We start from the raw sequence: 20,346 nt of genomic DNA, 5'->3' as shown, positions 1-20,346 counted from the left end.
GTTCCCGTCATTCCCGTCACTACCCTTGACATACGTCAACGGTGTCGATGAGACAGAGCAGATGCTCCCTTCGTGCTCCTGGGAGGTGGGGCTTCTGGCCTAATGTCGGAGCATGGGGCTCCGTGTCTACTCTCTGGGCCATCGTGCCGCAGATGTCTACAAAACACAATGGTGCATTCGTGGAGAATTTCTCCATACCCCAATCGCAATCCCTTGGCCGGAGCAGCCAACGGAATGGGGAACGGATTGGGACAGACTTCCTGGTCTCCTTCCGAGTGCTCCCAGCCACGGGGGAAAGGAAAGGGATATCGGAAATAGTCTCGGTGGTTCGCCAGTCCGCCTTGGCACCCGGTGTCCGGGTTTGTCATTGTTGCTGTTTCGGACTTGGCGAGTGCCCAGGGGAGAACTCGAAAGTCGAAACCAACTATTATCGTATTCATACCCCTGCGCACATAATTACATGCACCATTTTACCTCAACCAGGCCGACTCCAACAACTCCCTCGCATCTGGCCGCTGCTCCGGATCCATTCTGATCATAGACTTGATAAAATCCAAGTATGCCTTGCTCTCAGCGTCCGGAAAATCAGGTAACTTGCTGAATCGCTCTAGGGAGCATGGCGGAAAGGCTGACTTCAAGAGGTTGCCTGTTTTATGTGCCGTGCCAGTCAGTCCTTCTCATTTCCAGTAATCGTAAAGCTCACCATACCTTCCGAGTTAAAATATTGACTCCCTCTCTTAGATCGCGCAAGAAGCGAGTTGGGCATCTCGCCGAGAATCGCCGTCATTTGCGCCAAGTGAGCATCGGCGCTGTAAGCGGCAGTCGGGGTCCAGCTTCCGTCGAAGAGAAGTTGGCCTTCAGCAAGTTCCCAAAGCTGTGAGGCTCGTTAAACCTACGGCTCACCGTATCTGCGATAGGCAACGACAGCGCGGGCTAAGACTCACAACCAAGCCTAGGTTCCAGATGTCCACTTTGTGGTCCCAATCCGCACCGAGGATCACCTCTGGCGCCCGGAGCATCTGCGGTTGAATCCACTCGGTCAAGTGTCGATCGAACCAGCTTGCTGTGGGAGAGGAGTTGTCAGCGTTATCACGTCCCGAGTCTTCCTAACCCTGGCGGTCGGTCGAAGCACCCACAAGTTCCAAAGTCGGCGAGTCTGACCGACAGATCGGTTGGCCGCGAGATATCTTCCTCGGCCGAGAATACTTGGGTTGATTCCATGTAAAAGTCACCTGCGGGGGCTTGGGGGGTATCTTCGGGCAGAAATACTTCGGATGGCGCTTGCTCGAACATGGTGTTTATCGCCAACGTTTCCACTAGGATATTCTGGGGCTTGATATCTGGCATTCGAACTCAGGATTAGAACTTTCATGGGACCAAAACATGGCGTATGCCTTACCCGTGTGTATCACATGGCATACGTCGTGAAGGTAGGAGACCGCGAGAAGCAACTGTCGTGATATCTCCTTCATCAGGGGTATCGGGATCCTCTGCTTGGGAAATAGCTGTCTGTATTTCGACATGTCGGGGCCCATCGCCTTGAAAACTAGGCAGAGGTGATTTCCGTGAGGGCCGTGATGCACAAACTTGTCAGAGAGGCCGAGAACGTGGCCTGATCCGCGGTGGGGTGAGGCCGGTGTCTGGGACTTGATATGCCCCAGAATATCCGGCTCAAATGTGTCTTTCTGACGCCCATACGAGTCGGCAGTGAGAACTTTAAGTGCAACATGCCGCTTCGTCCTATCTCTGGCTTAGATCATAGATCTGCGCTATGTACGCAGTGGAGGTTGAACGGGCTTACTGCGTGTTGCAAGCCAGCCAGACGGTGGAGTAAACGCCATAACCCAGTTTGTTCACAATCTCATAGTTGCCATCGCTGAACAAATCTCCGATCTGGACAGGATGATAACCTCCATCACAGTACCGGCTGACGCTCTCCTCAGAAAAGGGGCGGCAGAGTTGTATTTGCTTAGGAGCGCGACCGATGATCGGCTTCAGACGGTTTATGCCGGAGCTCAGAATACCTGCCAGAGCCATTCTCGCCACAGGTTAATGTCAGGCGAAACGAGTGTCGTGATGGTGTTTAGGTTGAGTTCCAGTTTGGGAAATTCGAAGGCGGAACCAACGAATTACAATTCGGGACGATCATGTGATGATTGAACAATTGGTTCTATTGGACGAGTTGACTCGTTCAGTTCCATGTGAGAGCGTTTCTGGTTGTCGGTTCAAGTTGCCACTAGCTCCCAAGTCACGATCTTGCTTTCGCGGTATGATGTCGAGATAGGAAGAATGGAACCCGCAAATGGTGAAAATGCAGATGATATCGATCGAAATCCCAGCTTCGTAAGACGCAAAATGGTATCAAAAGCAACTAAGGAAGCTGCCGGCTTCTAGCCGTACTTGTAACTACAATTGTCCCTCTTAATCTTGGAACCCCCTATCCGTCAAAGGCCACGCCGGCCTAGGTCTAGACAAGCCAAAACCACCATCACTCCGCCCCAGCGGCTCAATCCCCAACCCAACTCCCTCCGACGCCCTCCCCCACGACCGTTCCCGACCCCCAGCCTCCTCAACATCACCCAACCTCGCATTTACGCCCTTGCCATCGTCACGACCATCACTGGTCTGCAACTCGAGATCCTCCAACCCCATCACCATCCCCCTCGTACTCGCATCCCCATCACTCGGCCTGCTATCCCCCCCACCACGCCCCGACGAGTGGCGGTAGTAGTAGTGGTATTTCTTCCTGCCGCGGCCGTGATCCCCATAACCATCCCCATCACCATCACCATCACCATCACCATCACCATACCCGTCACCAAAGCCGTCACCAAAGCCGTCGCCGGCGCCGGTTCCGCGCTCGGTGCGCAGGACGGGGAAGCAGCGGGCGAAAAAGGGCCGCAGCGTCGGCAGGCACACGCAGGTGATGCCCGAGCACACCTCGCCGATCGACCAGCACGAGGCGCCCACGTTGTCCCACGTCACGTCGTCGCTGAGGTGGAGGTATTGGATGCGGATTACTGAGATGGCGCATGTCTGGAAAGGGGTGGGATTCGGTTGAGTTAGTAGTGGGTTCTAGGAAAGAAGGGGAGGGTTGGGGCTTACAAAGAATCCGAGGGAGAAGACGCCTAGTAGGCCGAGCTTTTGACCGCGGCGGAGGTTCAGCCGGCACAGCGCCGGTAGCGGGAGGACGAAAATGATGATGTCGGTGATGATGTTCCCTGCGGCGTTGAAGTACCAGAAGGGCAGGCTCGGAATGCATGTGCCCGGGATCTCGGGGTGCCAGAACTTTGGGACGGGCGTGCAGGTGAAGATGACGACCATGAGCTGGGATATCGACCACATGGCAATGATGACGATGGCGACGACGATGGCGATGCTCGTCCGCACTGTGCCGGGCCCGAAGATGCGGTGGTATTGGAGTAGGAATGTGAGCTTCGTTGCGGTTAACGAGGCGTTGTAGAGTACGATGGATACGTAAAATGTCTATGACACGGTCAGCGCGCGGGCGGATTACCGCAAGTGACGTCTTGGGGCTTACTTGAAAGTATCTCCAGACTAGAGATGGGTCAACTACCGCAATATGCCGACCTTGACCATAGAGGGTATCTAGGAGCAAAGGTCAGCCGGAAGATTTCTGGAAAGGAGCAGACAACGTGATAACGCACTTAAAGCTACCATGATCCCGCTGCCAAGGGCGAGGATAATGGCAGCAACAGCAGCCCAGTCATCTGGGCCAAACCGTCGGATTATGGCGGCGCGGGTATAGGTGCGCAGGAACACGCAGGTTGTGGCAATGGTGAGAGTAGACGTGACCACGACGATGGGGACCCAGGACCGGTCCGCATAATAGGAGGGTTGCAGCGGCTGTGACGGTGCCGTGGACACGTTGAAGGTCGAGGGTCTCATCTTGGGAGGCGGCGTGATTGGCGCTAGAACGGAGGGAGCGGTGTGCCCGGGACGGGAACTATCTATGGCAAGACGACACCATGATATTGGTACACAGATCAGCTCCGGGTGTCGTCGGAATCGAGGAGTTCGATAGTCGCCACGGGCCCGTCACGCCCTTCGGTCGGTCAAGGCGGATGTGAGGGAGTGATACACTGAGAAAGTTCGGTGACAGGCGGGAGGAGCGAGACCGGGGGAGTAGAGGTCGCGATATAAAGGAAAAGCCTCAACGACAGTCCTAGTACCGGGGATAGCCGAGCGGAAACAAGAATTAAAGCTTAGTGTTTCGCAGCCTTCACAGCCTTCATTGGATTTAGGCCGGGCAGCCTTCGCGCTCCGATGCCCGCTGGACGAGGACGCCTCCCGGCAACCCATGCACGGGAGTGTTCCTATTTGACTTGTTGGGTTCGCCACTGGGATGGCCCGATCCCGCAGGCAATGTACGACATTGTGGGCCACAAAGTCTTGAGAGTCATCCCATCAGGATAGGTACCGTAGGGCATCTGCGACTTCACCGCCATGTGAGACAGGGACTGTGCTCCAAAGTAAGTTATGATGCTGTCACAGTAATTCCCCATCCCCGCTCCAGGCTCGATGCAGAAAGAACCGGGATTTCACACCACTAACGTCCGTTCCGTGTTCGCTACGAGGCTATTCGCCTTGGTTACTGATAGCTAAGCGCCTAAGGTCTACCGTAACCGTACACACGGCTCGCAAAACTCGTTGGGCAAATCTCAAAGCTCGCCTTCGAGGTACCGGCCGATTTGCCGTCTCTTCAAAGTTGGGACGACATGACGACGTTCAAGTTGAAGACGCGGCGGCGGACGGTTGCCCGATCGGAGTGGCGGTGGGTGGGTTTATGGGCATTTTGGAGTCTGGGTATTTGCCTGGAGCTCAGGGACGATTCGCAGCCGGGTCTCCGGACTCCGCTAGGCATCCGATCTTACGACGTTAACATTTGACGGGACGCTTTATTTCCACTAGTCGCTCAGGTCGATCACGTTTCATAACACAACTAACACCACTTGCTCGTCGGACTAATGGCACTAAATCAGTCTTCTCAAACCAAACTCTCCGTCGTCTTTGTTTGACGTGTCGAGTCACGGGCTATGACTCCCGTATTACTCAAGTGGTGGTCTATAATTAAGCGAAACAACAGGTGTGCTGCGTGCATGTGGAATAGCCCAAGCACCAGCCGTCGACAGTCAGGGACACAGGGGCGTACTCGTTGAGATGGAAGTTCAGCGTTACCCGTCCAATATTATCACCACCCGTAAATGACCGAACGACGAGTGGGAGTGGTTCAAGGTTGAGGTGCCCGGTAAAACTGCTGGTATGCTCCTCATTGAGACGCCGTCAGTTCGAGCCACCCCAGAGGCTGTAACTGACTCGCCTTAGGGATCGCCCTCTTCCCTTTCAACCATCTGAAGCGAAGTCCATCAGGTGTTTCGTAGCTGGCTACCTCCCGTCGGCAAGCAAGAGGCTAGCCGGGAAGCTTCTGCTGTGCTTCTTATGGATTGATCCAGACCCCGTGTGAAACCCAGTGCCGATCATGTCTATCGTGCCTTTGCCACGGGGTTCGGCAGTTAGAGATGCTGCAACACATGAATCCAGTGCTTTTGCCATCCCGTGCCATAGTGGTACGCGCCGGAGACCACACAGGCACGGAAAATAATGGCTTGTTACCCAGTATCTGGAGATTGAGTCTCGGATCGAACCGAATCTCGATGCATAAGCTAGCCGAGTAATGATTGTAGCTGGTGTGACATCTGCCCGAGTCTACATCTGCAATTGCAAGTGATGGATTTGATCCTATCATTCTTAGAACAATAGGTAGGTAGGCTCACTTGGAATCATCTCGACGAAGTCGGTCCTCTGGTTCAACGTGGAATACTCCCCCAGCCTTTCACTTAGCGGCTCCCTATTTTTGCATATTCATAGATCAACAAACTTCCGTATGCCTGTGTTTCTACCCTTAGGTTTTCACCCAATGCAACGAACACATTTTTGAGACCGTCGCCGCCGTTAATGAACCCGCCGAATGTCGGGTTGACGAAACTGTCGGAGTGAGGGTGGTCGAGGATGCAAAATACACTCCATCATGAGATGAACTCCGACCAGACTCGCAAAATGGTTTTCAGCTTTAATGGCGAAAACCACCGCATTGAGTGGAAGCGGCTCCGTGTTAAAAGCTTGAAGGGCCAGCGCCCGAGGACCTATGATCACGCCATCCTCTCAGAACATGGGGACATGTAGGCATTAATAAATGGTATGCCCAGACTCCTTTCAACACCAAAGAAAAGGCGTGCTCAACCACCAGATCTTTGCATCTCGCGGCAACCAAAACCCCCACATCCCGCTGTTCCTGACTGTCTCCTCAACGGTTCAGCCCTCGTGGTTCTGGACCTCGAGTTCGGAATTCGGGTGCGTTGACCAACCAGCAGTCACTCCTCACCCATGGTCAACGTTGAGCATGTTCACTTATCGAAACCAAGCATGTCGCAATCATGACACGAATTGCATCAAAGGGGGAGCCTGGCCGTTGGTTGGCCGGATTTTATACCTTCATACCCGGCCCCGCGGGTCCGATGGCGTGCCGGCCCACGCCGATGGCATCAATACGCACTAGCGAAGTGCCGCCCCGGCGTTAACTCCGTTCGTGATCCCGAAAACGGGGTAGTTCTTTGAACTGGGCATGGGCGCACTCGGCTGTCCCGCCGTCATTGGTCTGAGATACCATGATGCAACATGTCCAAAAGACTGGCTCGCGTCCCCCACGACCTTGCCGAGAACCGTTGGACCCATTCCTACAATGGAGTTGGAGCCAGGGAGGGACGGGGGACGGGGATGGATTTGGCTACTGCGATGAGGAGCGACGAGGCCCGTTAGTTATATTTACGCCATCTTCTCTCACGTACTCTTTCCGTTCCCACTATTAATACGCTCCGGACTGAATTACAGAACTCGAAGTCTCCAGTGATTATCAAACCGTCGAATATGGCAGACGAAAAGAAAATCGCCGAGTTTTCTGAAAGTCAGCTCAGCAGGAGTGATGATGAAGGCCAAGAAATAGCCTGGACGGAAGCGGAGGAGAAGGCATTGGTTCGGAGGTATGCTCTGTTGAGCGTGCAACGTTCAAACTCGGGGTTTCAGAGTGGACTTGCTAATAATACACGGGTCAGGATCGACCTCCTTGTTATGCCGCTTCTCATACTCGGCTTCTTCGCCCTGCAGCTTGACAGAGGCAACATGTACGTCCCCATCCCACAATCTTTTGATCTCCCCCTAACGATATTTGTCTGTTAGTGGCAATGCGTTGACGGATTACTTTCTCCAAGATGTGGGCATCACACAGTTTCAGTTCAACATTGGCCAGCAGCTGCTGTCTGCCGGTATTGTCCTGCTTGAGGTAAGTCACGGTCCTTGAGACTTCGTCGTTACAGCCGGGCATGGCCACTCACCACCGGCAGATTCCCAGCAACCTGATTCTTTACAGAGTTGGACCAGCCGCTTGGATCGGTGGGCAGATTGTTGCTTGGTGAGTCTCGGTATCATTTATTGCCCGTGACTGAGAGCTCACACATAACAGGGGTCTTGTGGCTGCCTTTCAAGCTTTCCAGAAGGGATTGGGTCCATATCTTGCAACGCGTTTACTACTCGGGTATGGTTCCCGGGCGTACCATCCAGCGAAGTAAAGTAAGACTAACCCTGAGAAAGACTCTGCGAGGCCGGCTTCATCCCTGCCGGACTCTTTACAATCACGCGCTGGTATAAACGCGACGAGACATCGACACGGTTCTCGGCCTACTTCATTGGCAACATGCTGGCTGGCGCATGCTCCGGCCTCATTGCTTATGGAATGTGAGTGTTGAGTGCGCCAGTTCATACAACATAATCAGCCCACTCACCTCTAATTCAGCCTACACATGAGAGGGATAGGTGGTCTAGCCGGATGGCAATGGCTGTTCCTGGTAAGTATCAACATTATTTATCTTGACCCATCTTGTGGAATATGGTGTGGTTCAACTTCTGACTAACCATATCAAGCTCGAGGGTCTGTTCACAATCCTCATCGGCGTCCTATTCATCACGCTCTTCCCACGATCTTCCGGCAACCCCGTCTCCCTTCTCAAATTTCGATATTTTAGCGAGCGCGAGGCACAGATCCTACAGCAACGGGTTCTCCGTGATGACCCAACCAAGTTCCAGCCTCGCCGGAGTGTCAGCTGGGCTGAAGCTAGGGCCACCGTGGGTTTCCCCTTGATCTTCAGAGTGCAGAGTTAACATTGGGTACCTAGTTTACCAACTGGCGACTCCTTCCTCACATCTTAGTGACACTCACATGTTTGGCGCCGGCAACCACTATGGGCTCGTACGCCCCATCGCTTGTCGTCTCGTTTGGGTTCGACCGGCTAAAGTCGAACGCTATGGTGTCTATTGGCGCTTGGTGTTTGATCATCACCAACCTACTGTCGGGCTCCATTGCCGACAAGACGGGACGCAGGGGTCCCGTGGTGTTCTTGGGTATCTTTATTCTTTGGGGGCTCACGGTATGTATCTTGCGTCAACTTACGCCAGATAGAAATTTGCGACGGTGCTGACGGCATACACAGCTCGGGAATCGCCTTCTTGTTGACTCCACGAACGGCAACCTCAGATTCGGCGTGCTTACCGCAGGCATCGCATTCCAAGCTACATTCCGTAGGCTTTCCCACGCCATGACTTTCTCCCTTCGACTCGAGGCTAACATCACCATAGACGCCGTGCACGGGTCTTGGCTGGCCCTCAATGCAAGGACGGCCGGCGAACGATCCATCACCATGGCGCTCTTCATCATGAGCGCGAATCTTTCGGGCATCATCGGGAGCCAACTCTTCCAGGCGACGGATGCTCCGCTGTATAAGATGGGGTGGACCGTCATCCTAGCGTTGATCTCGGTTGCGGTGGTCATGTCCATTGCCGCGAATGTGCAGTACTGGGTGCTTAACCGGGTCCAGAAGCGAGTGGGCGAGAAAAGATACCATTATTAACCAAATATATTAAGATGAGCCTGGTCAACTACCATTGTCTTCATGGCGTTGCTGATACGACCTTCGGCGATGTCCGTTGCCGTGGAAATCAGAAGATCCCGCAATAATAATCCAAATCCGTAAACAGCTGATTATAGTCCTCGCTCGAGCCCATCACGAACCCGTCCCACAGCCCGTCCAGACTCAACGGCCCCCCATCCTCTGCCATCGCCCCATCTGCGTTCCCCCCGGTCATGGACGGCACCACATCCCCAACCACAGCGGCGTCTGTAACAAACCGCTCCGGCATCGCCGGCCACTGCAGCCCCTCATCACCACCCACATCACCAAGCCCCTGCTGCTGCTGCTGTCCCTGTCCCTGCCCCGGTAAAGCCCCCACATGCTGCTGCTGCTGCTGCCCACTCCCACCCATATGCCGGCCCACCACCGGCCCCCCCTGAGGTTGAAATAGCTGTCCCGGCTCGATCCCCCCGCCGTCAACGCCCACACCGACACCGACCTCCCCTTGCGCCCGATACTTCTTCAGTAACCCCACCAGATTCCGCAGCGTGTCGGCGGCGGCGGGCGACTCGCCGGCCAGGGCGCCCAGCACGCGGCACGCCTGTCCCAGCTCGTCGGATATGGCGGCGGCGTCTTCCGGGTTGTTGTCATGGGTAGTGTTGGTGTTGGTGTTACCACCCATGGCGTTGGCGGTTGTTGATGTTGGGGTGGGGATGTTGGGTTGCCCGTGGGTGGGTAGCGCGGTGGGTGGTGCGGTGGGTGATTCTGTTGGGGAGTTGGAGTGGTTGATGTTGTCGTTCTTTCTATTAGGAGGAGCGGGGTTCGCGCCGGCCATGTACAGGGCGAGCACGGTGCAGGATGTCGAGAGGTGGTTGATGACGAGACCAAGCCGGTGGGTGGAGGAGCCCGTCTTCCTAGGTCGTCTGTGGTCGGCGGCCGCCGCACCGGCTTGGTCCATGTTCAACGAGTTCTGCAAGGTACTGATGGCGAGCGCAACCACATCCCGCGTGGACTTGAGGCATATGTCGCGGGACCGTTGGTGGTGCGGCTCGTATCGGCACTGCTGTAGGAGGAAGGGTCGGTGCAGCCGGGCGCGTCGCGCGAGGAGGCCGAGCTGGATCATGACGCGCTGCAGCTCGAGCGTGTCAAGCTCTCTGGGTGACGGTTGACATTGGCCTCGGAAGAACGGGGGTAGATCCATGAAAGCTTGTTCGAATAGGCGGTCGAGATGAAGGACCTTGTCGTAGTCGGTGATGTCGACGTCGGGGCCCCCTGGGTGGCTGGTGTCCAGCACTTCCCGGATGATCTCGCCGATGCGTACCCTCTGGAGAAAGTACGACATCTGAGTGGACATGTTGACGGGCGCGCTGGTCGAGTCGTCGAACGTCCCCATGTCGCTGTCGTTCATGTTCCTCGGATACTTGACCGTCATGTGCCGTAGCTGAACGGAGTATGTGCCTTCGGTAGGGCCGCCCATGAATCCAAGAAGCCTAGTCCGGTCAACCAGTGTGTTTCAATTTGGACTGGAGCGAAAGGGTTGTTGCTTACCAGTCCGTTCCCGCGATATACCACCAAATCCTTCGCTTCAGTTCACGAGTGACACGGTCTTGGTTGGGGTCCGCCTTCGGGCTATCGACAACATGAATCAGAAGCTCGCGGGCAGCGGCAAGCGAGCAATAGTGCAGGAATCGAAAGCGGGTAGAACAACCCTCGACGTTTTGAACCATGAAGGTGAGAAGGGTCCAGGCTTGCACCCCCTCCAACGTGCTGTTGCCCGGCTCCTTGGGCGTGTTGTCCAAGATGTCGGATGCCCAGTTCCGCCAGATATTCGATGCCTCGGAGGCATCTTTGGAGGACGCGAACCAGGCATGGTGTCCGGTGTCGGGCTGCCAGAAATAGGCGCTGATGGCACTCATTCCCAATATGAGAGCCGCGACCTGCGGTGTGACTTGCCCTCCGCGGGAAAGCCCATCATAAAACGTTCTGATGAGATCCCGGCTCGTCGGGCCGTGGATGATGGGGAGAAGGGGGTACACATGATCGAGGTAGTCTTGCAATAATGCCATGGCCTGCTCCAGAGGCATCATCCGAACACAACCTTGTTCAACGGATGGACAGCTGGAGAAAGCAACCGGGTCCTTGGACGGAGCAGGAGACAAAACGCCAAACTTGAGGCTCCCCAGACGGCCAAGCGGCATCACTGCTGTTCCCCGCGCCGGTTGGGGGCCATCGGTTCCCATTGCGGATGACATCGGCGTGTTGGCAACACTAGGTTGCGAGCTCTGCTCCGGGTGAGCTTGCCTGTCCTTGTGGTTGTGGTTGTCAAAGACGGCTTCCTCAAGGGCGCGAAGCCTCCGGAGGATGCTCTGATTTAACGATGGGTCGGGGCTTAGACATGGTCAGCTCTTGCGTATGAATATTGTAAATTCGATATTATATAATTATGTGCATCATCATATGCATGACAGCCAGTCAGACGGAGTCAGTTCACCAACCTCTGGTCCACCCTTATCATTTTGGCACTTGGTTGCCCATGACAGGGCAACTCCCGTGCAACACAGCTCGAGCATGGCTGTCCGCGGTCGCACTTGAGCTTCCGCTTCCGGCACGAGTCGCACGAGGTCTGTGGTTGTCGCCGTCTATTCGACGTAGAGGATTCTTCGGCCGGATCAACTGCTCTCCGTTTCATAATAGTTGCGACCCTGTCTTGTTGACTGCTGGGTGTCTCGGGTGTAAACCGCGGAGTATCCGTGGATGCCGGGGTAGGGTGATGTTTGACGCGCCTGTTTTAACGCAGCACGTCGGTGAGACATGGCACGTTGTGTGTGGCACCATGTGCGTGGATAATCCGCGGATCATCCGGCCAATCATTTAGGTACGAAATGGAAGACCATGTGCCGTAGTTTGGACTGCTGTTGTTAGCTGGCGTGTGGTCTGCAGCACACCTTCCTCCTTTAAACTGGTCGACAACAGATTTACATTCTGAAAAGGCAGGAACAAGCCCGTTACATCTTATTGCCTCGCCCCCCTCTGTTCTTCGCGTCTTAAAAAATGGACACCGCTGGAATCGAACCAGCTACTCCCTGGTGCCTGTTAATGAGAGCCCGGATATGTACCATTACACCACGTGCCCTGTGAAAGGAGGGAGTTAGATAAATCTTATCAGACTTTATTAGGAGCGCACGGCCTCCATGTTAACCAACTGGCATATATTCCACTCAAGGCGGTAATGCCAGGGGCGGATGTCGATTCTTAGCTACATGTCGTTAATGGCCTTTTCTTTTTAGGTACTCTCCCTATCTAGATTAGGTAAGGCTCGACCAGTTCCAACACATCGGCGATCCGCGGGCCTGGGCGGAAGATCCGCGGATGCCCTGGCTTGATGAATGCTCCGCGGAGTATCCCCGGAGCAGGTCTGCTCAACATGGAAACCGGTTGAAGACGTGGGATGTGTGAAGAAAGGAAAAAGTCGGTGTATTAAAAGGCAGGGTGGTATATTAACCCTTCCCTCGGGTTGCTTGAAATGTTCTCCAATCCAAGCTAGACAACTTCCATCACGGGCGACAACTTTGTTCCAGAAGAGCAACTGAACGTCTAGGTCACACCGGCCGGCTAGCGATTACACTTTCCGTTATCATAACTTCAACGTCTGAAACTGGAAACCGAAACCCAAATTCATTCAAATCACAATGTCAACAGGAAAGCCCCGGTCATCAACCACGATGGCCCCTGACGATGCCGTCGTTACCGAGCCTGCAGCCGAAACCGTTGAGACGCCACAGCCGGAGGCGTTCGTTCCTCCCGATGGTGGTACACGTGCGTGGCTCACCGTGGCCGGTGGTTGGCTCTGCCAGTTCTGCTCATTTGGCTTCATTAATGCGTAAGAATCGATTCGGCCCCCTAGCACGAGCATCAGCGAGCTAACTATTCACCCCCTTAACAGCCTAGGTTCATTCCAATATGTCTACGAGAAGGAGATCCTACCCAACGAGTCGTCATCCAACATCACATGGATCCTGACGATGCAGTTGTTCCTAATGTTCTTCCTCTCTCAGCCGGTGGGCATGGGCGTTGACATGTTTGGCGTACGGGCCATCCTTGTCCCAGCCGCCTTCTTCTCCGTCGGTGGCCTGATCGCCCTCTCGTTTGCCACCGAATACTGGCAGATCTTTCTGGCCCAATCCCTGTGTTTCGGTCTGGGTGCGGCGGGGGCTTTTATACCGGGTCTGGTCGCTGCCGGCCAGTATTTCAAGAAGAGAAGGGCTCTCGTAATGGGTATCGTTACGAGCGGCAGTTCGTGCGGTGGCGTCGTCTTTCCCATCATGCTCGCCCGTCTCTTCGACCAGATTGGCTTCCGCCAAACGCTGCGGTACACGGCCCTCATGATAGGCATTATGCTCGCCATCGCCAACCTCCTCATCACCAGCCCACTCCCGCCCAAGGGCCTGGCAGGGCGGAAGTCCCTGATCAGCTTCGCAACTTTCAAGAAGCCGTCCTACCTCCTCTTTGTTTCCGGCAGCTTCCTCTTCTTCTGGGGCCTCTTTGGCCCGTTTGACTACCTGCCCATTTTCGCGTCTAGCAACGCGTCGACCGAGCACATCGCACTATACACCGTCGCCATTCTCAAGTAAGCTTCCCTCCACGCCGTGTTGCCCAACTAGGCATGATCTTGCTAATCCATCTCCCAGCGCCGCCTCGATCCCCGGCCGCATTCTCCCCAACATGTACTCAGACAAGGTTGGGTCCTCTCTGCGGGTCATCACCCTGTGCGCATTCCTCTCGGCTGTCATGGTGCTGGCGATCTGGCTGCCCATTAACTATCACAACTCACTCGGCGGTCTCGTCGTCTTTGTCCTCCTGTTCGGATTCGTCTCCGGCGCCTTTGTGTCGCTCATGTCGCCCGCGCTGATCGAGGTTGCTGGCGGCCACACACACGACCTGGGCGCGATGCTCGGCACCTTCTTTGCCATCGTCGCCGTCGCCAGCCTGACGGGCCTGCCGACCCAGGGAGCCATTGCCGAAGGTGGTAACAACCTCGCGGGACTGATCATTTTCTGCGGCGTGGTCATGCTGGCTGGGACAGCCCTGGTCGCGTGCGCTGCTTTCGTCAGTGATAAGGAGAAGAAAATGGCTGCTGAGAATGCAGAGAGCGGGAAGGCATGAAAAGGTATAATTCGGTGGGCTGGCGTTCAAATGAAGTGAGGATGGGATATACTGAGATATGCTCGACTATTGACATTGGCTTAGTTCATGTAATTATTGATATATTACTGCGTCGGGCCAGGCGGCATAATGACGAATCGAGATCCCAGTAGGTATGCTGTATTGTACTTCTGCTTCAGGGAAAGGCAAAAGCTAAACCGTCATCTATAACAACAGCTACAGGTAGTGAAGAGAGCACACCAAATCAACGCCAGTTGGTAGAACAAAAGCAATCAATTTCCCATGGTATCTAGCATAAAAGGCGGAACAGTCGGCAACCTGACGAAAGTCTCCAACAGAATCAAACCCCTGAGCCCAATCCAAAACGATCAACGATCCCTCCCAACCAAAATGAAACGAAAACAGAACAGGAGAGGAGCCCAACCACCATGATAACCAAGCCAACCTAACCAACACTCCCACCCCCCTTTAATTACCTCCCTACCTAGGTACCTACCTACCTAAATCACCAAGAATAAGCATCCACCTCCAACTCCACCACCACCCCCTTCCCCCCCTCCCTCCTCCCCACCTCCGCCACCACCGCCCTCACCTCATCACACAACCCCCCCGGCCCACACACCACCACCCCAATCCTCCTCCACCCGGCCGCCACCTCCTCCGCCACCAACCCCCGCACATCAAACCGCCTCCCCACCCGCACCTCCCTCTCCCCCGCCGGGACCCCCTCCAACGCAGGCCCCAGCGCCTCGGCCAGCGCCGCCGCGGTAGCCCGCACGCTCCAGCATAGGCGAGCGTTGGGGTGGGCGCGCGCCCAGGGGAGGAGACCGGTGATGCCGATGCCGCCGGCGATGAGCAGGACGCGGTCGCAGCGTTGGATGCCTGTGGTCGGGTTGTTGGGGTAGGGCCCGTCGAGGAGGGCCGGGAGGGAGGTGTGGGATTTGAGGAGGCGGGTTAGGCCGGTGGATTTGCGGATTATGAATGTTATTCCTGCTGGTGTTGCTGCTGCTGCTGTTGGGGGGGTGTGGGGGTGGGGGGTTGTGGTGGTGGTTGTGGTGGGTTTGGGGGCGGACTTTTCGGGGTCGTCGTCTGAGGAGGCGGTTGTGGCGGCCGTGGGTGGAGTTGTGGTGGTGGTGGTGGTGGTTGGGGAGAGGATGGAGGAGGGGAGGAGGGAGAACGGGTGGTTCTCCCATGGCCGGAGCGGGTTGAGGGTCGGGAAGTACACGTAGGCGTGCTGGCCGGGCGTGGTGCCCCAGCGGACGCCCTCGATGTCGACGCGGACGAAACCGTCGCCGATCTCGGTTACCCTGGCGCGGCGTATGCCGGCCTTGAGGACGCGCAGGACTCGGATGAGGCGGTCGAAGAACCACACTGCGCATGTCGCGTAGATCCTGTCATGGGGGGTTTCGTGAGTATCAACCCGTTCAGGGGTAGATAAGGGAAAGGGGGGAGAAGAAAAGAACATACCACATCTCATACCCAAACATCCGCTCAAACCGCAGCTCGACGTGATACCAACACCCAACCACGACAAACACCGCCAGCAGGATATGCAGGATCAAGAAAATCTCATACGACCACCGCCGCAGTGGCAACCCACTCACCAGCACCATGACACTAACCGCAACCGTCGCCACGGCGCCCCAAATCCAATACAGCTGCTTCTCCTCGGCTGGATACGCGCCAGTATCTTTGTACAGCACCAGCGCCACAATCGAATGCAGCAGCACCTGCAGGGCAAAGATGCGCGCCACCCAGCGGTGCAGCAGCACGTAGGTCGCATGGGACCAATCAGTCAGCCACAGCAACACGTTGTTGCGGCCCGCGAGCAGCATCACCAGCGGAAACAGGGCAAAGCCCAGGTTGCCCGTGCGGTACATGATCCACGCGAGGATCTCCTGGTACTGGGTGGCGTACCAGGCGTTGGGCTGCATGGAGCGGTACGACACGGCCGAGAGCACGACGTTGAGCACCAGCAGCACCGCCACGTACAGCGCCTGGCCGATTGTTGGTGCGTTGCCGAGCAGGTAGGGTAGTGGTTGCACCTGGAGCGTGCCCCAGGTTGAGGGGTAGACGAGGTAAGGGTTGATGCGGTCGAGGAGGGCCGACATGTAGGGTAGGTGGCGCAGGCCGGTGAAGAAGATGGGGATGCCGAAGCCGACGACGAGGATTATGATGCTGGGGGTTTGTTAGTGGTGGGTGGGGACGGAGAGCTGGATGGGGAGGTTGGAAGCGGAGGGTGCGTACCCGTATCGTGCGTGCATCGTTTCTTCGTACTCCATGGTGGTCATGGTATTGTACTGCGTCTTCCAAGGAACCTCGGGCGCCAGCGCGGTGGATTCGAGCATCTCTTCCGGGTCGGCCACCTCCGTTGGCGGCTGGGAGATGTTGGCGACGGTGGCACCGTAGTCCCATTTCGGGGCCACCGTCGGATCTTGCGTGGCCTGCTCGCCCCAGAACTTCTCGAGCTCCCAGGCCGGCACGCTATCGTCGGTGCATCGGGTGTGCATACACCACGCCAGTGTCGACAAGTAGGGCTTGTTCCCAGATCGACACTCTGGCGATGTCATGCCTGTGCTGCCGTGGGAGTGGCCGCCTCCTGCGCCATCGTGGCTAGAACAATCCAACATGAACGGGTCGAGAGCCCTAAGACATGCATATGCGCATGCTGGATAGAACATTCTTTGGCCGCCGGCGCCGATCAGCGCGACGGCGGTCCATGGTAGGACACCCAGCAACAGTCCGAGAAGCAGATGAGACCTCATGGCGAATGTCGGTTTCGAGTTCGCGTTTTCCTTCGATGCCCACTCGAACGTCTCCGAGTGCAAAACAAACCCGAAGCCAACATATTCGGGGATAAGTGACCTTATCGACTCTTCTCTGGTACGACCCACGGAACTTGTCTGTGTCCGCTGCCCATTTCAGCCACTTGCGAGTGGGAATGAGCAAGTTAGGTGCCATTGATATGCCCAATGCGGTAGGGGGCGTCCGGGATCTGTGCCGCAATCCGCATAAAGACAGGTCGGTTGAATCCAGGTGAGCACGTTTCCAGAATAATCCGGGGGCCGGAAGGGTGGCTTAATATTCCAAGACCATTGCCATGCGCGGCATTTCTCCCTTTCCAATTCGCCAATCACCATGGCCCTGTTGGGAATCGGAGGATGCCATGCGGTGGTGGTCTGGGTTGGGCAACTCTTCTTCGGAGGATCCATTGCTCCTCTGTACATACATGCATATGCAGGATAGCGGAGGCGTCGTTGATCCGGCTGTCTCGCGCCGGGCAGTATTGACACTAGGTGAGGTGGTAGTCTAAACGGAGTCCACCCCGGCGTCTGCAGACAGGCCCTGGTGAGGGGCTGGGACCCAAGGCGGCCTAACGATGGTCACTCAGTAGTTATTCTCTCATTTTCACGGTGTGTAGGACAACGTACCCGGCAGCTCAAACCCTGCATCCAGCCATACATCCCTATTTCAGCACACTGCAGGCACACCCACCCACCGCCCGCCATGTCCAATCCGGAGCAAGCCAAGAAGGAGTACGACAGCTTCGCGGCTGACTACAACAACCAGTACAGCGCCACCCCGACCGCTGCCCTCGAGAGCCAGCTCATCGGCCTCGCCCTAGGCGACGACCTCACGGGGCTCACTGTCCTGGACCTCGGCGGCGGCAGCGGCCTCCACGCGCGGGAGGCCGTCAAGCGCGGGGCCGTGTCGGTGGACATCGTCGACATCTCGACGGGGATGCTGAAGGTGGCCGAGGACGTCGAGAAGTCGCTCGGGCGCGAGGTCATGCGCTTCTTCGAGGCCGACGCGGCCAAGCCGCTGTCGCACCTGCCGCTCCGGCCCGAGGGCTACGACGTGGTCATGGGCAACTGGGTGTTTGACTTTGCCGAGACGGCCGAGGTGCTGATGGCCATGTTTGAAAACGTGGTCGGGAACCTGAAGAGCGGCGGCCTGTTCGTCGGAGTCCGGACGGCGAACATCTATAGCGACAACTTGAAGACGGGCAAATACGGCATCACGTACAACGAGTACAGACCCTTCCCCGGAGGGGTCAAGTACTCTGTTACGGCCCAGAGTGACCCGCCCATCGTGTTTGACGGGGCAACCCTCGATATTCTCCGCGCGAGTTCGCTCGAGGTGTACGAGCAAGCTGGACTGACCAACGTCGAGGCGGTGCCGTACGGAGCGACGGAGGTAGTACAAAAGGACTCCGAGTATTGGAAAGAATTTGTCGCGGACCCGTTCTTTGTTGTGGTGAAGGGTGTGAAGAAATGAGGAAAGAAGTACTCGGACTACTAGCAGCCAGTATATTATCAGCAGCTATCTTATTGATTGTGTGCTTCATGATCTGAACTTCTTGCTCGCCTCGGCAAAGCTCATGCCGTTTCGAATCGCAACAGCCATTTTCGAGTCCGCCTCGACCTGCTTCCCCATGAGCGGCAAAGCCTGCTCAGCAAGCCCCTTGGGCAAGATCACCACCCCGTTGATGTCGCCAATCAAGTAGTCCCCAGGATTGATGACGATATCACGACCATCGTTGGAGGCTTTCACTGGTTCATTGACCGCAACAACCTTGAATAAGGGGCCGGGTGGCGTGGTGCCTACATCGCGAGCGAATACCTGAGTAGGCTTTAGTCTTCTTCAAGCCGATTCCACCACATTGGCAGGTAGCCACGTACTGGGTAGTCCAAATCTCTCTGTTCTTGCAGATCCCGAAAGCGGCCGTCAATGACGGAACCCACGGCACCACTCGCCTTGGCCCGAGTGCTCATCAAACCTCCGTAGAGAGCATTCGACGTGCTGGGAGTGGATGTCACGAAGACAACAGCGCCGGCTGGAACAGAGTCGATCTGCCTCCTGTCTTAGCTCCTATTTCAAAGCCAAATCAAAACAGATGGGCCTCACGTAGTGACTAGGCCACTTGGGCCTCACATCGTCCAGCGGGGCGTACTGCACGGTATACACCGGCCCGGCTATCTTGGTAGGCCCATCCTGACGTTGCGGCGACCACATGGTGATACCGGGTAGAAAGCCGCCGTTGGGCACCTTGAGCTTGACGAGGGCGTCCGAGACATCGCACCTAGACGGAGGTGAGTTTTGTGTTACCTTGTGTTCTCCGTGGAGGCCACCTTGCTCACGTACGTGGTGTACTCTTGCAGTTTTTTCACGATGGGGTCCTCAACGGCTGGTGTATTTGCAGCCATGGTGATCTAGAATAACCGTCCCGATGAGGGGAACCGACTCCGAACCGAGGTTCGATGATGATTCAGGGTCTTTGCAAGTGGCTGCAGTTTGGGAATGGTTTAGTCACGCGTTGTTGCACGCTCGACTGCCGATTGACTAAAACAGCCAAAGAACGGAATCAAACAGAAACTGCTGAAAGTTTGTGATGAAACCAAATGGATGAGAATTGCCCAAGTTGCGCGGTGTTGACATGTGCAAGTGGGTGGGTGGGGCCGCTGGTCCGATGGCTCCGATCCGGGTCCGGCTTTGGCCGGTCCTGCTTGCCGCATCCGGCACCCGGCGCTAGGTACGGGCCAGAACTTGAGGCTGGGCTAATATGTTTATATCCCATTTGCCTGAATGTATTGAGCGTTTTGGTGTCACAGGCCAGTCGCTAGAAAATTGAAGGGCCGTTTTAAAAAGTGCACTCGCTCAGTAAACACCGTCCTTCTTTCCTAAATGGCATCGATTTTCTAACCTCGAGCTACGACGATTAGATCAACCACGCCCCACCCCTCTCCCGGAAGCGTCTGATAATGTCGTCTTTTCTTTCTTCATGCTCCGGTGCACGATCATCTTTTCTCTCTTTTTTTTCTTGGTGAGATTCCTCTCTTGATGAGAAACGAGCATGGGTCAAAATTATCGAGACCCCTGGGTAAGGGAGTAGTATTATTTGTGCGCTCAAGGAAGGCGACACATATGACCGATCTAACTCCTGTGTCAAGTGCATACTTCGTAACCGGAGCTCCCCGCCTTGCCTCGGATTATTTGCTGGATTTGTATGCGATCTGCGTTGTTGCGTTGTTTGCGTCGGGGGTGTCTGGTTTGCACGGTTGCTGGGCTCGCTGGAAAACTTCCCACACGAGCCCCATGAGCACGGATTCCAAATGCTCACATCCGCAAATTAGCATGCGAACCGGGCGAGAAAGACGGCACCAAAGAGCAGCTCCAAGAGTTCTTAACGGCATCCCCGAGCAGC

General features: G+C 55.9%; 8 protein-coding genes and 1 non-coding gene across 9 annotated transcripts; 3 read left to right on the top strand and 6 right to left on the bottom strand.

Annotated features, from left to right (window-relative positions):
- Window positions 1-369: 369 nt before the first annotated feature.
- Window positions 370-2,079, bottom strand: B0H64DRAFT_381228 (serine protein kinase Sky1). The gene is made up of 5 exons (XM_062802788.1): window positions 1,802-2,079; window positions 1,400-1,740; window positions 1,137-1,340; window positions 945-1,063; window positions 370-874 (listed from the first exon to the last, which is right to left on the bottom strand). Exons 1-5 carry the CDS (start codon window positions 2,035-2,037, stop codon window positions 668-670), a joined length of 1,107 nt encoding a protein of 368 aa, XP_062664081.1. The 5' UTR covers window positions 2,038-2,079; the 3' UTR covers window positions 370-667.
- A 342-nt stretch (window positions 2,080-2,421) lies between these two features.
- B0H64DRAFT_437725 (uncharacterized protein) lies at window positions 2,422-3,909 on the bottom strand (the record flags this gene model as incomplete). The annotated part of the gene is made up of 4 exons (XM_062806284.1): window positions 2,422-3,036; window positions 3,106-3,486; window positions 3,542-3,609; window positions 3,669-3,909. The coding sequence occupies 4 exons, from the start codon at window positions 3,907-3,909 to the stop codon at window positions 2,422-2,424; spliced, it is 1,305 nt and encodes a 434-aa protein (XP_062664080.1).
- A 3,036-nt stretch (window positions 3,910-6,945) lies between these two features.
- Window positions 6,946-8,978, top strand: B0H64DRAFT_470648 (major facilitator superfamily domain-containing protein; the record flags this gene model as incomplete). Its single annotated transcript, XM_062807839.1, has 11 exons — window positions 6,946-7,058; window positions 7,131-7,199; window positions 7,255-7,357; window positions 7,419-7,486; window positions 7,538-7,609; window positions 7,666-7,809; window positions 7,868-7,919; window positions 7,996-8,196; window positions 8,247-8,498; window positions 8,562-8,649; window positions 8,707-8,978. The coding sequence occupies 11 exons, from the start codon at window positions 6,946-6,948 to the stop codon at window positions 8,976-8,978; spliced, it is 1,434 nt and encodes a 477-aa protein (XP_062664079.1).
- An 88-nt stretch (window positions 8,979-9,066) lies between these two features.
- B0H64DRAFT_448873 (uncharacterized protein) lies at window positions 9,067-11,801 on the bottom strand (the record flags this gene model as incomplete). The annotated part of the gene is made up of 3 exons (XM_062807061.1): window positions 11,474-11,801; window positions 10,527-11,366; window positions 9,067-10,468 (listed from the first exon to the last, which is right to left on the bottom strand). Exons 1-3 carry the CDS (start codon window positions 11,665-11,667, stop codon window positions 9,067-9,069), a joined length of 2,436 nt encoding a protein of 811 aa, XP_062664078.1. The 5' UTR covers window positions 11,668-11,801.
- Window positions 11,802-12,030: 229 nt separating this feature from the next.
- Window positions 12,031-12,111, bottom strand: B0H64DRAFT_t3. The gene has a single exon. It is a non-coding gene; the product is annotated as a tRNA-Glu (tRNA).
- Window positions 12,112-12,667: 556 nt separating this feature from the next.
- B0H64DRAFT_369807 (major facilitator superfamily domain-containing protein) lies at window positions 12,668-14,141 on the top strand (the record flags this gene model as incomplete). The annotated part of the gene is made up of 3 exons (XM_062802057.1): window positions 12,668-12,858; window positions 12,922-13,605; window positions 13,667-14,141. The coding sequence occupies 3 exons, from the start codon at window positions 12,668-12,670 to the stop codon at window positions 14,139-14,141; spliced, it is 1,350 nt and encodes a 449-aa protein (XP_062664077.1).
- A 399-nt stretch (window positions 14,142-14,540) lies between these two features.
- On the bottom strand, window positions 14,541-17,277 carry B0H64DRAFT_18659 (ferric reductase like transmembrane component-domain-containing protein). Its single transcript, XM_062799003.1, has 4 exons — window positions 16,389-17,277; window positions 15,609-16,319; window positions 14,770-15,532; window positions 14,541-14,688 (listed from the first exon to the last, which is right to left on the bottom strand). Exons 1-4 carry the CDS (start codon window positions 16,904-16,906, stop codon window positions 14,647-14,649), a joined length of 2,034 nt encoding a protein of 677 aa, XP_062664076.1. The 5' UTR covers window positions 16,907-17,277; the 3' UTR covers window positions 14,541-14,646.
- Window positions 17,278-18,597, top strand: B0H64DRAFT_18719 (S-adenosyl-L-methionine-dependent methyltransferase). The gene has a single exon (XM_062799007.1). It carries the CDS (start codon window positions 17,649-17,651, stop codon window positions 18,417-18,419), a length of 771 nt encoding a protein of 256 aa, XP_062664075.1. The 5' UTR covers window positions 17,278-17,648; the 3' UTR covers window positions 18,420-18,597.
- B0H64DRAFT_18657 (ribonuclease E inhibitor RraA/Dimethylmenaquinone methyltransferase) lies at window positions 18,453-19,445 on the bottom strand. Its single transcript, XM_062799002.1, has 4 exons — window positions 19,287-19,445; window positions 19,050-19,224; window positions 18,824-18,994; window positions 18,453-18,764 (listed from the first exon to the last, which is right to left on the bottom strand). Exons 1-4 carry the CDS (start codon window positions 19,346-19,348, stop codon window positions 18,486-18,488), a joined length of 687 nt encoding a protein of 228 aa, XP_062664074.1. The 5' UTR covers window positions 19,349-19,445; the 3' UTR covers window positions 18,453-18,485.
- Between the last annotated feature and the right edge of the window lie 901 nt (window positions 19,446-20,346).

Source organism: Chaetomium fimeti (assembly GCF_033439085.1).
Source record: "Chaetomium fimeti strain CBS 168.71 chromosome Unknown B0H64scaffold_1, whole genome shotgun sequence".
Taxonomy (NCBI): domain Eukaryota; kingdom Fungi; phylum Ascomycota; class Sordariomycetes; order Sordariales; family Chaetomiaceae; genus Chaetomium; species Chaetomium fimeti.
This window is presented reverse-complemented; position numbering and strand designations above follow the sequence as displayed.